The sequence below is a fragment of the Ovis aries genome, chromosome 3 (genome assembly GCF_016772045.2).
Source record: "Ovis aries strain OAR_USU_Benz2616 breed Rambouillet chromosome 3, ARS-UI_Ramb_v3.0, whole genome shotgun sequence".
Classification (NCBI taxonomy): Eukaryota; Metazoa; Chordata; class Mammalia; order Artiodactyla; family Bovidae; genus Ovis; species Ovis aries.
In genome coordinates, this window is record NC_056056.1 from 206375257 (window position 1) to 206391582 (window position 16326).

General features: G+C 39.4%; 1 protein-coding gene across 3 annotated transcripts in view; it reads left to right on the top strand.

The window, feature by feature from the left end:
- The window catches only part of LOC101104482 (alpha-1-macroglobulin-like), a 54990-nt gene extending 39113 nt beyond the window's left edge, over positions 1-15877 (top strand). For 2 of the 3 annotated variants that reach the window (XM_060413438.1, XM_060413439.1), the window contains 13 exons: positions 4803-4886; positions 5419-5595; positions 5887-5974; positions 6774-6930; positions 7313-7387; positions 8128-8305; positions 9378-9601; positions 11020-11235; positions 11405-11535; positions 12133-12223; positions 13431-13499; positions 14122-14224; positions 15027-15877. In XM_060413438.1, the coding sequence (XP_060269421.1) occupies positions 4803-4886; positions 5419-5595; positions 5887-5974; positions 6774-6930; positions 7313-7387; positions 8128-8305; positions 9378-9601; positions 11020-11235; positions 11405-11535; positions 12133-12223; positions 13431-13499; positions 14122-14224; positions 15027-15079 (1646 nt within the window). In that variant the 3' untranslated portion in view covers positions 15080-15877. The remainder of the gene's footprint in view (positions 1-4802; positions 4887-5418; positions 5596-5886; positions 5975-6773; positions 6931-7312; positions 7388-8127; positions 8306-9377; positions 9602-11019; positions 11236-11404; positions 11536-12132; positions 12224-13430; positions 13500-14121; positions 14225-15026) is intronic. The other variant, XM_027967888.3, reaches the window with a different exon arrangement.
- The last annotated feature ends 449 nt before the right edge of the window (positions 15878-16326 follow it).

The window sequence follows — 16326 nt, forward strand, 5'->3', positions numbered from 1 at the left end:
CTTCCTACACAATTTTCCAAATATTGAAATATCTTTGTGGCACTAGTATTATTGGTTATTCAGTTAATAGTTTAAGTGTATTCATGTTTTTGTTTAAACAAATTATTTGAAGAATTTTAGGTCATTAACATATATAGAGAAAAACAATCTTTATTGAACCCTTAAAATTACCATCTAAACATTCATACAGTCATTTAGAAAATGACTATTAAAATGCATGGGGATAACCCAGAGAGATGTTGTGGGGAGGGAGGTGGGAGGGGGGTTCATGTTTGGGAACGCATGTAAGAATTAAAGATTTTAAAATTTAAAAAATAAAAAACTAAAAAAAAATAAAAATAAATAAAAATAAAAAAATAAAAATGTTCAACTCTGCACTATCAAAAACCATCTTGAGAACAATGCTTAGTGTACAGATGGCCTCTCTTGTCTATTTAAGTAGCCCCTGATAATCTCAGCTAGTCACAGAACTTTAATAACTTTGTACCAGAGACCACAAAATGTATATATCTTCTGTCCATACCTCTTTCCTAAACTGAGACTCATGTATTCAACTGTTCACTTATCATCTCCACTTGCAGGCTTGGAGGTCTAAGAGGTCTCTCAAAACTAGCTTGCTCAAAACTGAACCCCTGCAGGACTCACTGCTTCTCCTACAGTTTTCTTCATCTCAGACGCTGCTGCAGTGATGGAAATCCTATTCTTCTGCTTGCTGGAGATAAAAATTTTGGAGTTGTCCTTTAATTATATTCTTTCTCTTTTACTCCATACCCAATCAATTCCAAATCTAGTTGGTTCTACCTTTAAATATTATTCATAATTTTCCCACTTCTCATCATGTCCACTCCTGCTCTAGACCTTTCTCTCTTGGATCATCTCAGCCACCTCCTAACTGGTCATCACCCCTTGTTCTTCCATAGCAAGAGAATCATTAAAGCATATTTCACACCATGCCCCTCCTCTGTTCAGAATCTTCCAAGAGTCTCCCATGTCCCTCAAAGTTAGAGCATGTCTCCAACCTCACCTACAAAACCTTTCTACCGTTGTGACTTCATACCTTCTTACCTTGTCCTCCACTCACCCTGCTCCTCCTAATCTAATCACACTGGTCTCCTAATCTGATCTTGGAACACAACCAGCATGCTCTCATCTTTGATGTCTTTTCATGTTTTGCTCCGTATTCCAGCAAGTCTCTTCCCCTAGATATCTATAAATTTTACTCCCTGATTTAGTCTTCATCACTTATGATTTTTTTTAACTATTTATATATTTACTTATTTTGGCTATTCAGTTCAGTTCAATCACTCAGTCATGTCTGACTCTTTGTGACCCCATGGACTGCAGCACACCAGGCTTCCCTGTCCATCACCAACTCCCAGAGTTTGCTCAAACTCATGTCCATTGAGTCGGTGATGCCATCCAACCATCTCATCCTCTGTCATCCCCTTCTCCTCCCACCTTTAATCATTCTTAGCATCAGGGTCTTTTTGAACAAGTCAGTTCTTTGCATCAGTTGGCCAAAGTATTGGAGTTTCAGCTTCAGCATCAATCCTTCCAATGAATATTCAGGACTGATTTCCTTTAGGATGGACTGGTTGGATCTCCTTGCAGTCCAAGGGACTCTCAAGAGTTTTCTCCAACACCAAAGTTCCAAACCATCAATTCTTCGGCGCTCAGCTTTCTTTATGGTCCAACTCTCACATCCATACATGACTACTGAAAAAACTATAGCTTTGACTAGACAGACTTTTATTGGCAAAGTAATGTCTCTGCTTTTTACTATGCTGTCTAGATTGGTCTTAGTTTTTCTTCCAAAGAGCAAGCACCTTTTAATTTCAGAGCTGCAGTCACCATCTGCAGTGATTCTGGAGCCCAAAAATATAAAGTGTCTCACTGTCTCCATTGTTTGCCCATCTATTTGCCATGAAGTCACAGGACCAGATGCCATGATCTTTGTTTTTTGAATGTTGAGTTTTAAGCCAGCTTTTTCACTCTCCCCTTTCACTTTCATCAAGAGTCTCTTTAGTTCTTCTTCACTTTTTGCCATAAGGGTGGTGTCATCTGTGTATCTGAGGTTATTGATAGTTCTCCCGGCAATCGTGATTCCAAGTAGTGTTTCATCCAGCCCAGCATTTTGCATGATGTACTCTGCATATAAGCAGGGTGACAATATACAGCCTTGATATACTCCTTTCCCAATTTGGAACCAGTCTGTTCTTCCATGTCCAGTTCTAACTGTTGCCTCTTGACCTGCATAGAGATTTCTCAAGAGGCAGGTCAGGTGGTCTGGTATTCCCATCTGTTTCAGAATTTTCAATAGTTTGTTGTGATCTTCACAGTCAAAGATTGTGGCATAATTAATAAAGCAGAAGTAGATTTTTTCTGGTATTCTCTTGCTTTTTCAATGATAGAATTGATGTTGGCAATTTGATCTCTGGTTTCTCTCCCTTTTCTACATCCAGCTTGAGCATCTGGAAGTTCATGGTTCATGTACTGTTGAAGCCTGCCTTGCAGAATTTTGAGCATTACTTTCCTACTGTGTGAGATGAGTGCAACTGTGTGGTAGTTTGAACATTCATTGGCACTGCCTTTCTTTGGGATTGGAGTGAAAACTGACCTTTTCCAATCCTGTGGCCACTGCTGAGTTTTCTAAATTTGCTGGCATATTGAGTGCAGCAGTTTCACAGCATCATCTTTTACAATTTGAAATAGCTCAACTGGAATTGCATCACCTCTACTAGCTTTGTTCACAGTGATGCTTTCTAAGGCCCACTTGACTTCATTCCAGGATGTCTGGCTCTAGGTGAGTGATCACACCATTGCAGTTATCTGGGTCATGAAGATCTTTTTTGTACAGTTCTTCTGTGTTTTCTTGCCACCTCTTCTTAATATCTTCTGCTTCTGTTAGTTTCATACCATTTCTGTCCTTATTGAGCCCATCTTTGCATGAAATGTTCCCTTGGTATCTCTAATTTTCTTGAAAAGATCTCCAGTCTTTCCCATTCTGTTGTTTTCCTCTATTTCTTTGCATTGATCACTGAGGAAGTCTTTCTTATCTCTCCTTGCTATTATTTGGAACTCTGCATTCAAATGGGTATAGCTTTCCTTTTCTCCTTTATCTTTTGCTTCTTTTCTCAGCTATTTGTAAGGCCTCCTCAGACAGCCATCTTGCCTTTTTGCATTTCTTTTTCTTGGGGATGGTCTTGCTCCCTGTCTCCTGTACAATGTCTAAAACCTCAGTCCACAGTTCTTCAGGCACTCTGTCTATCAGATCTGACCTCTGCAATTTATTTGTCAATTCCACTATATAATTGTAAAGAATTTAATTCATACCTGAATGGTCTAGTGGCTTTCCCTACTTTCTTGAATTTAAGTCTGAATTGTACAATAAAGAGTCATGATCTGAGCCACAGTCAGCTCCAGGTCTTATTTTGCTGACTATATAGAGCTTCTTCATCTTTGGCTACAAAGAATATAACAATCTGATTTCGGTAATGACCATCTGGTGATGTCCATGTAGAGTCTTCTCTTGTGTTATTGGAAAAGGGTATTTTTTATGACCAGTGTGATTTCTTGGCAAAACTCTGTTAGCCTTTGCCGTGCTTCTTTTGTACTCCAAGGCCAAATTTGCCTGTTACTCCAGGTATCTCTTGACTTCCTACTTTTGCATTCCAGTCCCCTATGATGAAAAAGACATCTTTATTGAGTGTTAGTCCTAAAAGATCTGGTAGGTCTTCAGAGAACCATTCAACTTCAGCTTCCTCAGCATTACTGGTTGGGGCATAGACTTGGATTACTGTAATATTGAATGACTTCCCTTGGAAATGAACAGAGATCATTCTGTTATTTTTGAGGTTGCACCCAAGTACTGCATTTTGGACTCTTGTTGACTATGAAGGCTACTCCATTTCTTCTAAGGGATTCTTGCCCACAGTAGTAGATACAATGGTCATCTGAATTAAATTTGCCCATTCCAGTCCATATTAATTCACTGATTCTTAAAAAGTCAATGTTCACTCTTGTCATCTCTTGTTTGACCACTTCTAATTTACCTTAATTCACGGACCTAACATTCCTGGTTCCTTTCTGATTTTGGCTATACCAGATCTTAGTTGGGGCATGTGAATCTATTTCCCTGACCAGGGATTGAACCAAGGCCCCCTGAATTGAGAGCATGGAGTCTTAGCCACTGAAACAACAGGGAGGTACCTGATTTTTTAATCAATGAGTATTTAGATGACAAATTTCTCCCCACACCCTGCACTTCTTGGTTTACCTTGCCTCACTAGCTCACCCATATAAACACTGCTTTATTTTTTGTATAGAACTTATCAGTATCCAGCATACTAAAAATTTGTTTTTTATTACTCCCATCAAAATGAACTTATTATGATGTCAGGAAATGTCTTCCAAAAATTGCTGTATCACTGCACTTAATACAAAATCTGGTACATAGCACACACTTCATACATATTTATGGAGTAAATATGATTTTTTTACAACCACTAGCTATAGTATAAGTTAACATAAACAAGAAAGAGAAGGAAATAAGTATAACATAAGGTATATGCTTATACAGAGATCTATAGAGATTTAGCACAAATATATAAGATTAATATGAACTTCACTGTGAGATGAATTGTGGCTCTAGCAGAAACTTGGATTACATCAAAGAAATGAAATAATAACTAAGAAAAACATGATGTTGGATCTTGATCATAGAGATGGGAAAAAATGCAGATAGAACTAGAACATTTCTCTCATTTTTCCCTCCCTTCTGTGTATTTGTCTTGTTTCATTAGAAACTGGAGGATCTGAAATGTTGTCATTAAAACTTCCTTCAAACGTGGTTGAAGGTTCTGCCAGGGCGACATATTCAGTTTTGGGTGAGTCTCCCATCCCAAAAGAAGCATCTGTCCATCCTTTTAACTCTAGTGCATGGCGTCTCATCATCCCTTCCTAATGAAGTCCCTGTGTCTAGGCATTGGACTGAGAGAAAGCATCAGGACCACACTGTGTATTAGTGGGAAAGAGGGGCTGAATCGATGCTATGCTACATCTTAAACCTTGATATACTCTAAAGAGCAAAGAGAGTCATCTCTTTGTGCTCTCACCTTCAAGATATTGGCTAGTGATGCTCTCTACTAGAGATGAAACTAATCATTTTTTACCAGATGTGTGACTCATCAGAAAGGTATATCCTTCCATTTTTGTTTTTTCCTATTTTTCCCATCTTTGAACATCTACTTTATTGTTCCAACATTTCTCTTTCTATTCTTGTTTTTCTTCACCTCTTATGCTTTCTGGTCCTTCCCTTTATACATGATTTGACTTCTCACTTAGCTAGTCATCTAGTTTCCTACCCTAACATCAATCAGCTGAGTTCCCCTAAAATTTTTTCTGCATTTCATTCCTCAGGTGATATACTAGGCTCTGCAATGCAAAATCTTCAGAATCTTCTCCGGATGCCCTATGGTTGTGGAGAACAGAATATGGTCCTTTTCACCCCTAACATCTATGTTCTGAACTATCTAAATGAGACAGGACAGCTCACTGAGAAGATCAAGTCCAAAGCCATCAGCTACCTCATCAGTGGTGAGAGATTACCCCCAAAGGAAAAACATTAGTTGATTTCCTAAATATCTCCTCCACTGAACTCAAATCCACGTCCCTTCGATTAAAATTTAGTAATTACCTTTGCTGTGACATCCAACAAGATGTCTCACAATACAACCAGAGAATTAAATGGCATCTTCAAATCTTGGAGACTTTGTAGTAAAATAGTAGCTTCCCTGTGATTCCTCAATGAGTTTCAAGGAAAAGCCTGATTCCTTCTCCAGTGTCTCTGCTATTTCCTAAATCTATGCAAACATTCTTCTTCTTAAGGTTACCAAAGACAGTTGAACTATAAGCACAGTGATGGTTCTTACAGCACCTTTGGGGATCGTGATGGTAGAAGTCAGGGAAACACTTGGTAAGATAATTATTTCCATATGCTCTCTGTAGATCCAAGATATTTCAGATAACTGGAAATAGCTCTTATCTGATACCTGGATTTATTGTGTAGAAATTTGTTATCCTTTAAAAACCCACATGCATATCATTGCTAGCGGAAGATCTCACCATTTCATGTATGAAAGCTCACTGTTCTGATAGTACAGTTGTTTAGTCGCTAAGCCATGTCTGACTCTTTTGGGACTCCATGGACTGTAGCCCACCTGGCTTCTCTGTCCATGGGATTTCCCAGGCAAGAATACTGGAGTGGGTTCCCATTTCCTTCTCCAGGGGATCTTCCAGGCCCAAGGATAGAACCTGTGTCTCCTGCATTGCAGGTGGATAGTACAATAGATAATAGTAAAATTAGGGTCCCCTCAAGCAGAAATATAAGGCATAAGGTGTCACAATGTGAAATGAGAGAGGAAGAAATTTCTATATTGTGCATTCAGGAAGGAGAGGAGGCGAAGAACAGAAAGACACTGTGATGTAGTAAAATCATTCAGAAAATGGCAATTTGGGTGGTAGGAAGGCTTGGAGTCTCCAACAAACTTTTTATGAGGAAAAAAAAGTATCAACTCTGGAGAAACCAATAAAGTTGAGAGATTTTTAAATAGATTCAGAAGTTTGTTGGACAAATAAGAGTATATTCAGTATTCAAGGGTCATCTCCCCACCAATTTTCTCCACGGAACTGCAAAGCTCTCTGGAGGCAATGAAACACAGTGACCTTTAAAAAGGAAATGATCCTCAGGTCTCCTTCTCTTCTTTGCTGAACAGGCTTACTGCATTTGTGCTCAAGTCTTTTTCTCAAGCCCAATCACACATCTTTGTAGAGGACTCGCACATCACAGACTCCCTTACCTGGCTTTCACGGAAGCAGAAGGAAAATGGGTGTTTCCAGCGCTCTGGATCATTGCTAAACAATGCTATTAAGGTGATGCCTTTAAATTTGTTCTGGTCCCTGAGAAGAGTGAAATGTATGAGTTGTGATGCTCCTATGGATTCCTCAAGTCATGGTGACATAACTTTGAGAAGGACAGCAGAAGCAAAAGCTTTTGAAACCTAACAATAAATTAGGTGTTTCCTATGGTTAAGAAAATAGCATGTCCAAAAAACTCCACTATGTCACTAAAAATGAGGGAAAGTGATTTGGGACAGATTTAAGAATTTGAGGGTGAAAGAGGAAGCGGAGGAAACAATAATATTGCCCTAGAAAAGATACATTCTGGTGAAGATAACCAAGGGGGAAATTAGAGTTAGCTGCCTCTGGGTGATGGCTTTGGAGTGTTTGAGTGTCTCTGCCTCTGATCCTACAGGGTGGGGTCGATGACGAGGTAACGCTCTCTGCCTATATTACCATCGCTCTGCTGGAGATGCCACTGCTTGTCACCGTATGTACCGCCACTCCCACCCTGTACCTTCCTCTAATGTAAGGATGAAACTCGTGGAGCTATGAATCTCTGAGGAAAATGAGTTGTAATTTTCACATTATTTAATATTAGTATATTTCGCTGGAGCATAAAGGACAGTAGATCCCTTGGGAAGCTGCAAAGGAAATTACCCTCTGGTCGGAACTGTGGTGTTGTGCAAGCACACTGGGGCATTTAATCTGTGGCTAGCCAGGGGACAACTCATTAGCCTGGTTCAGCTAGCTTAAGATCTTCCTTCATTTTCAGTAAGTCAGAAAAAGAAAAACACATTTCGTATATTAATGCATATATGTGGAATCTAGAAAAGTGGTACAGATGAATCTCTTTGCAAGGCAGGAACAAGATTGATGTGGAGAATGAGAACATATGGATACCAAAGGGGAAACGTGGAGGTGGGATGAGCTGGGAGATGTGGACTGACGTATACACAACTACTATGTGTAAAATAGATACCTAATGGGAACCTGCTGTGTAGCACAGGGAACTCTACTCAGTGCTCTGTGGTGACCTGAATGGGAAGGCAGTCGAAAAGGGGGGGGATATATGTATACGTAGAGCCGATTCACTTTGCTGTACAGCAGAAACTAACACAGTGTTGTAAAGCAGCTATACCCGCCCCGCGCCCCCCTCCCCAAAATAAATAAATAAGTAAATGGCTGGAACAAGGGAAAACAGAAGCAGGGTCTTTATCTTCTTTATAGCACCAAGTTGTCCGCAATGCTCTATTCTGCCTGGAAAGGGCCTGGCAATCTGTCTCAGAGGCCCAAGGAAGTCTTGTCTATACCAAGGCGTTATTGGCCTATGCCTTCGCACTAGCAGGAGACCAAGCCAAGAGAAAGGAACTGCTTGAGTCCCTAGACAAAGAAGCTGTAAGAGAAGGTAAGAATTGACTTCCAAAGTCACCAGTGATCAAAGGGAGAGAGCCTATCTTATTCACATCTATTTTAGGCTTTCCCTGGTAGCTCAGCCAGTAAAGAATCCGTCTGCATCACAGGAGACCCTGGTTCGATTCCTGGGTCAGGAAGATCCCCTGGAGAAGGGATAGGCTACCCACTCCAGTATTCTTGGGCTTCCCTGGTGGCTCAGCTTGTATCTGCCTGCAATGCAGGAGACTTGGGTTCTATCCCTGGTTTGGGAAGATCCACTGGAGAAGGGAACAGCTACCCACTCCAGTGTTCTCACTGGAGAATTCCATGAACTGTATATAATCAGAGTCCATGGGGTTGCAAAGAGTTGGAAACCACTGAATGACTTTCACTTTTCACTTTCACATCATGCTTGTATTATATTAGATCCATTTTTATTATTATAAAAAGATTAATTATTACTGACCTAACATCTCTAGGTAACATGGATGATTTTATCAATTCATACATCATAGGCCTCGAAACAGTCCAGTTTCTAATATCACACAAGGATGTAATAAACACAAAGACATAAGGTGATTTACTGGAACCTCAATGTACTTTCTTGGCAAAGATTAGCTTGATTGGTGATTACTTAATACTTTCACTTCATGTATGTCTGGGCTTCCCCGATAGCTCAGTTGGTAAAGAATCTGCCTGCAATGCAGGAGACCCTGGTTCAATTCTTGGGCTGGGAAGATCCACTAGAGAAAAGGAAAGACTACCCACTCTAGTATTCTTGGGCTTCCCTGGAGGCTCAGCTGGTAAAGAATCTGCCTGCAATGCGGGAGACCTGGGTTCAATCCCTGGGGTTGGGAAAATCCCCTGGAGAAAGGAAAGGCTACCAACTCCAGTATTCTGGCCTGGAGAATTCAATGGACTATATAGTCCATAGGGTCGCAAAAAATCAGACACGACCGAGAGGCTTTCACTTCATTTCACATACGTCCATTCAATGGGTGAGCTGTAATTACAGGGATCATTAAAGATTTAGATTTTTGAAAATGTTCTCTAAGCTGAAGATGATATCCTTTTTTATTTCTAAGAGGACTCAATCCACTGGCAACGTCCTAGGAAGCCTCAAGAAGTTGATGAACTCTACAGTCCACCCCGGGCTCCTTCTGTTGACGTGGAGATGACATCTTACTCCCTCCTTGCCCATCTTACTGCCCAGCCTGCCCCATCTTCAGAAGATCTGTCTGTGGCTACACAGATTGTAAAATGGCTCACCAAGCAACAGAACCCCAGCGGGGGCTTCTCCTCCACTCAGGTCTGTGAAGAGACTCTAGGAAGAAAAATTAATGTACTAATACCTATGTAGACACAACCATATTCTAAGAGTTGAGTAAGTGAATAGTGTTTCTAATTTATATTTTACTCTTGCATCACCAAAAAGGTTTCAGCCTCATTATTTTATACTTGGATTATTTCTCTGTCCTCTATACAATCTCTCATATTTTCTCTTCTTAGTGGATCCTTTTCTATAAAGTAACCGATCTTCCTAAAGCAATGTTTTCATAAGATTACTTCCTTTAGAGTCTTTCCTGGTGGTCCAGACTCTGTGCTTCCACTGCAGGGGGCTCAGGTTCCATCCCTGGTTGGTGTGGGAACTAAGATCCCACATGATTTGTGGCATTTTTCATCCAAAGACTAAAATTAATTTGCCCAAAATATTTCCTCTCCTCAGTAAACATGAATAATCTTGTCTAATAAGGCTGATCTCTTCGCTTTTCCTGGAATTGTTTCACTCTTCTCCAGGTCTTAACTTCCAATACGTCCCTCCCTGTTACTGCCTGATGCCTCTTTTCTGTTTGCATAAATCTTTCTCACTATTCAGAGATGATCTTATTTCTCATCTTCTTCACAGCCTTCTCTTATTATGTATACTAGCTCCAACTCCTTCTTTTTCTGAATTTTCCCAACAAATATTGTTATAGAAATGTATATATTACATGTGTCCATGCTCAGTCATGTCTGACTCTTTGTGACCCCATGGACTATAGCCTGTGAAACTCCTCTGTCTTTGGGATTCTCCAGACAAGAATACTGGAGTAGGTTGCCATTTCCTCCTTCAGGGATCTTTCTGACCCAGGGATCAAACCCAAGTCTCTTGCATCTCCTGCATTGGTAGGCAGATTCTTTACCACTCTGCCACCTGTAAAGCTTGTAGAAATACACAGAAATGTATAGATTATTGAAATGTGTTCTACTCTATGTCAACTATTAGAGTCTAAGTCCCATATGTACATTGTAAACTACTTGAATGAGGAAACTGCATTTCCCCAAAGTACCTAAGGATTTCCAGATGGCTCAAATGGTAAAGAATCTGCCTGCAATGTGGGAGACCTGGATTCAATCCCTGAGTTGGGAAGATCCCCTGGAGAAGGAAATAGCTATCCACTCCAGTATTCTTGCCTGGAGAATTCCATGAACAGAGAAGCCTGGTGGGCTACAGTCCATGGGATCGCTGGGTAGGACATGATGGAGTGACTAACACACACGATGTACATGGAATAGTTCAAGATGAATGAATAGTTCAAGATGAATAACGAGCTCTGAACAGACTTGAAATTCAGTGAATGAACAGTGTTTATGACTAGGTAACTCTGAGAGTAGCATGGATGGTTTATATCCAGTATGATTTGACCACCTTCCTCTCCTATAATTTCTGCATCCATCTCTTTTCAGGATACAGTGGTGGCTCTCCAGGCACTTTCCAAATATGGGGCAGCAACTTACACTAAAGGGGAGAAAGCAGCTACTGTCACTGTGAAGTCTGAGACCTTCTCTGAAGAATTCCGAGTAGATGAAGCCAAACGTCTACTGCTGCAGGAGGTGGCTTTGCCAGAGATCCCGGGGAAGTACAGCACAGCTGTGTCAGGGTCGGGATGCGTGTATGTCCAGGTGAGACTTGCCAGCATTCCAGAAGTATCACAAATGGGAGATCAAGTCTCAAGAAGTAGATCTGAACTTCAAAACAGAGAAAGAAACGTGTACCAAGGGGAAATATAAATTACCTAGAAGCAATATATTGAGTGTAAAAATAAAGGCGCTTTTTTCCCATTTATTTTAGACATCCTTGAGATATAATATCCTGCCCAAGAAAGAAAGAAAAGCTCCCTTTACTCTGAAAGTTGAAACTCTCCCCAAGAATTGTGATGGAGTCAGCACTCACAGGAAAGTCCAGATTCACATCAACATTAGGTAAATTGTAAATTGCTACCTGACCTTTTGTAGAATATGGTGAAACTGATTTTCTGGTGCAGAGGATCTTCACTGTCCAGGGTCATACACAATGAATAAGAAATTCTTGCAATACTTATTCAAAAGGAAATTTTCTTCACTCTTAACCAAAAAGCCTTTGATGTTGAGAATATGATGTCACTATATCTGCAGAGTATGACTTCTTATCAGTTTTCTAAACAACTACATGCTCAGTTGTTCAGTCATGTCCCACTCTATTGCAACTCCATGGATTGTAACCCACCAGGCTCCTCTGTCCATAGAGTATTCCAGGCAAGAATACTGGAGTGGGTTGCCAATTCCTTCCTACCCAAGAGAGGTTCTTGTTCCCATCCAGGGATCAAACGTGCATCTCCTGCATTGGCTGGCAGATTCTTTACCACTAGTGCCACCTGAGAAGCCCCAGACAACTATAGCAGAAGCAAATAGAGTAGATGGTGAAGTTGAATGGTAGCCAGGGATAGGAAACACTAGAAATAAACGAGGAGAGACTTCTGTCTTGAATGAAATCCAAAGGATTTTGTTTGACTGCCTTGTCCATACACCTTGACTTCATAGTTACACTGGGGAACGACCCAGCTCCAACATGGTCATTGTTGATGTGAAGATGGTATCAGGCTTCATACCTGTGAAATCATCCGTGAGAAAGGTAAGCCCTAAATCCCTTACAGATAGCAAAGTCATGGCAAATAAATGCTGTAAATTTTATTTTTTTGATTCAGTTCTTCAAGAGGTCTCTCAAACTTGTGTCTCTAGTGTGTGTTTCCATTATTTGAACAGTGGGCATCCTAGTTATATGGTCTCAACTATAAGATACAAATCATAAACATGGTTAATAATGTTTAACCTTGAGACCTGTAGGAATGCATAGTGCATTAAATTATCTTTCCATTACGTATAAAAAGGAAAAGGGAGACTACATCATATGAATGTATGTACGTATATTCTCCATTTTAAAATTTTTTTTCTGAACTTTTCCTTGACATAGAAGAGAAAGTTTTTATCTCTTCATCATTGAGCAAATGTTTGCTTTAGGGTTTTGGATCATTTTCTTATTGGTTCAAGGAAGTTTCCAATTATAATTTACAAAAGTTCTTGTAGCAAATGAGTGCTGTGCTTTAGTTCAAATCTTTTTCTGTATTTTAGATGACAGTGATTTTATTTTTAATTAGTATAATAAATCACATGGGTCTTTTAAATTCTGAAGCAACTTTACATTCTTAGGACTAACTGGACCTGGTCGTTGTGTTTATTTTTTAAAATAAATTTCTGAATTCTGTTTGCTTATAGATGGTTGTGGTTTTTTTTTTTTAATATCATGACTGAAACTCAGTTCAGTTCAGTCATTCAATCATGTCCGATGCTTCGTGACCCCATGAACAGCAGCATGCCAGGCCTCCCTGTCCATCACCAACTCCTGGAGTTTACCCAAACTCATATCCATTGAGTCAGTGATGCCATCCAACCATCTCATCCTCTGTCGTCCCCTTCTCCCAGTGACTGACGTCATCCCAATGACTGACATTGGGCTATACCTTTTGTTTCTTACATTATTCCTACTGGTTTCTGGTATCAAAATTATGCTAGACTCAAAAGATGGGGAGAAATGTCTTTTATCCTCCTCCCTGCCTTTTTTAAAATATAGTTAGAAGATAACTCCCTGTCTCTATATGTAGATAATAGATAGGAAGGGTGTTTAGTCAATGTTATTTTTATTACTATTGCTATTATTCTTGAGGAGATCAAATTAGAGTGTGATGTCTCTGAGAAGCCATTTAGAACATAAATATCTGAAGACTATCTCAGCCTGAGAGTCCCTCATATCATACCCTTTGGTTTATCCTCTGCGTCTACAGCTCCAGGAAATGGCTCAGATTCAGAGGACTGAAGTGAACACCAACCATGTCCTGATTTATTTTGAAGAGGTAAGATTCTCTGTGACTCTGCTAGATCCAGGAGAGCCACTAGAGGTTCTAACAAGCCAACCCAGGTTCCAAAGAGTGTACTTCACATACACAGCTTACCATGTTGCATAAGTCTCTGATGTAAGTGTTAGTCACTCAGTCGTGTTCAACTCTTTACAGCCCCACAGACTACAGCTCACCAGGCTCTTCTGTCCATCCAAGAAATTCTCCAGGCAAGAATACTGGAGTGCATTGCCATTCTCTTCTCCAGAGGAATCTTCCTGACCCAGGGATTGAAGCCGGGTCTCCCACATTGTAGGCAGATTCTTTACCATCTGAGCCTCCAGGGAAGCCCATATTATAAAACTCCCTGGTATTTCATTTATGAAAGGGGAGGAAATAGCTATAGAGGAAAATGAATCCTGGCCAAGTCAACAGGCTTGATTTACTACATTTAAATGTCTGTAGAATTGTCTTCTTGCCCTTCTTTTATCTGTCCTTGAATGTATTATGCAAGTCTGAAGCCATCTCGTTCTTTCCATAGGTTTTGGCACAGAGAATAGCATAAGTACAGGGTTTGATAATATCTTAAAGAGAGACAAAGTTAATCTTTGATTCCAATTCAGTTTTCCTGTCTCTCCAGCTAAACCATCATACCGTGAGTTTCTCCTTCTCAGTGGAACAAGACATCACAGTAAAGAATTTAAAACCAGCTACTGTAAAGGCATATGATTACTATGAGACAGGTGAGTGAGAGTCAGACATGCCAAGCCTTGGAAGGAAAAAGATGACTAACCTAGGATAGTGTCACCATAACTGAAAGAAAACTCCACAATCTCTCACTGGAAGAAAGAGTGAGTTTATAATCACAGGATAATCTTATTCATAATACTTGTCCCCAGACAAGTATTAGAGTCATTCTTATAAACTGATCATAAAGCAATAAGGGGATCAGTTCTTTCTAAATTCTCCTATGAAGTTGTTTGTTCTACACTGAATTATTCTAGACAGGAAAGAAGAGCAGCAATAACTTAAAAAAAAAAAAAAAAAAAGCAAACACTTCCCAGTACTAATGTGTGCTACGAGACCCAAAATTTGATCTATTTTTCACCTGGGCCTTGGAGAATCACGAATTTTGGGAAACTGTGTAATATATCAGGAAATTCTTTGATTTGCTCATGACTTTGAACTAGAAACTTACACCATCTTAGCATGCTGGTGGTGTTCCAACTTAACTCTTTCTTAGAAAAGAAAAGGTTTAGAACAGAAGGTACAACTCCAATAAGAAAAACATAATTGTGAAAAGGGGCTATACAGTGTCCTACAGAAAGACAGTTATCCATTTGTGAGCTTTGTATCCAGGCCCAACTTTCTGTTACTTCCCACCAAACAATCCCAAGTGGCTTAGTACAAAAGAAGCCCTTTTATTGGCTCTATAGCTATGCCTTATAGTTTCTTTCATAGCTTATGCAGTTTATTTACAGTTAACTACTCATGTGCCTATTACTGCATGTCTGTCATCGCTGTCTCATTCTTTTTGCATTTCAGAGGAATTCACCATCGAAGAGTACAGTGTTCCCTGCAGTGCTGGTAAAGTATAGACAGTAAAATCTGATGCCAATGAAAAGAAAATAAACATTTGCTGTTTGAGTAGAGCTGCTTCTTGATCATTCCCTTACCATATTATAAAACTCCTTGGTGAATCATTTATGAATTGAACTATCTCAGATGTATTATAGACTTTCACAGTAGGAAAAAATGCAAGTAAAATATAATTACATGTATCTAGGTTGACTTGTTTGAGGATGAATCCAGGAATTTGCCACATACAAAAGCTAAATCATTTAATATTTATTTTATATCTCTGTGCTCAGTGGTGATATATTTATCACCCATGGCCTTTCTGAGATGTTTCTAAACTTACACAAGTTAAAGTCAGGCAACTTTTCACTCTAAAATTGTCCATACAATACTGCACAAGAGACGTGATCTCTAAGATGTTCCTTTTGGCTAATTGACAGGGTTCATCTTTGACAATACAATACTTGCTATGAGACTTTCCACTCTACTTTAAAACATGGAAAAACTGAGAACAGCCTTATCAATAAAAATAAATAAGCATACTAAGTTCAAATATTTATCACTAAAATATGAAAAATTATTCCTTTATTAGATCACAAAATTTTCCTAATATTTCTATCTTTTCTTTACTGTTTAGTCTGAACATGGAAATGATTGACGATGGTAACTTGTGGACCTCATCAGATGAACTGCTCCAGAAACAAAGAACAAAGAGTTATCAGAAGAGAGGCCAGTGGGAGAAAGAAGGGACAGGAATTGGAAGTATGCTAAATTTGTATGTTGAATAAATTTATGACATTTATAACTCTTTCTATCAATATTATGTGTTCTTTCTTATGTATCTATTCTCCACAGTGTTTTGTTTTGTTTTGTTTTTTTGCCACTCCACATGGCATGCAGGATCTTCGTTCCCCAACCAGGGATCTAACCCTTGCCCCATGCAGTGGAAGCACAGTATGTTAACCACTGGACCCCAGGGAAGTCCCTATAGTGTTTTTAAAAATACAGAAAAACTACACAAAGAGGGACACACAAAAAAAATCTGCAGACAATTAAAAATTAAATTCCAAAATCTGCTTTCCCAGAAGATAGGGGAAAGAAAACAATATTTCTAAATATTGGAAACAACCAAAATGTCCATCAGACTAGCTGTGGTACATCCATACTATGGAATACTACTCACTAATAAAAACAGACAAAGCACTGATACAAACAACTACTTGGATGGATCTCAAAAACTTTACACTGAGTGAAAAGAAATACAATC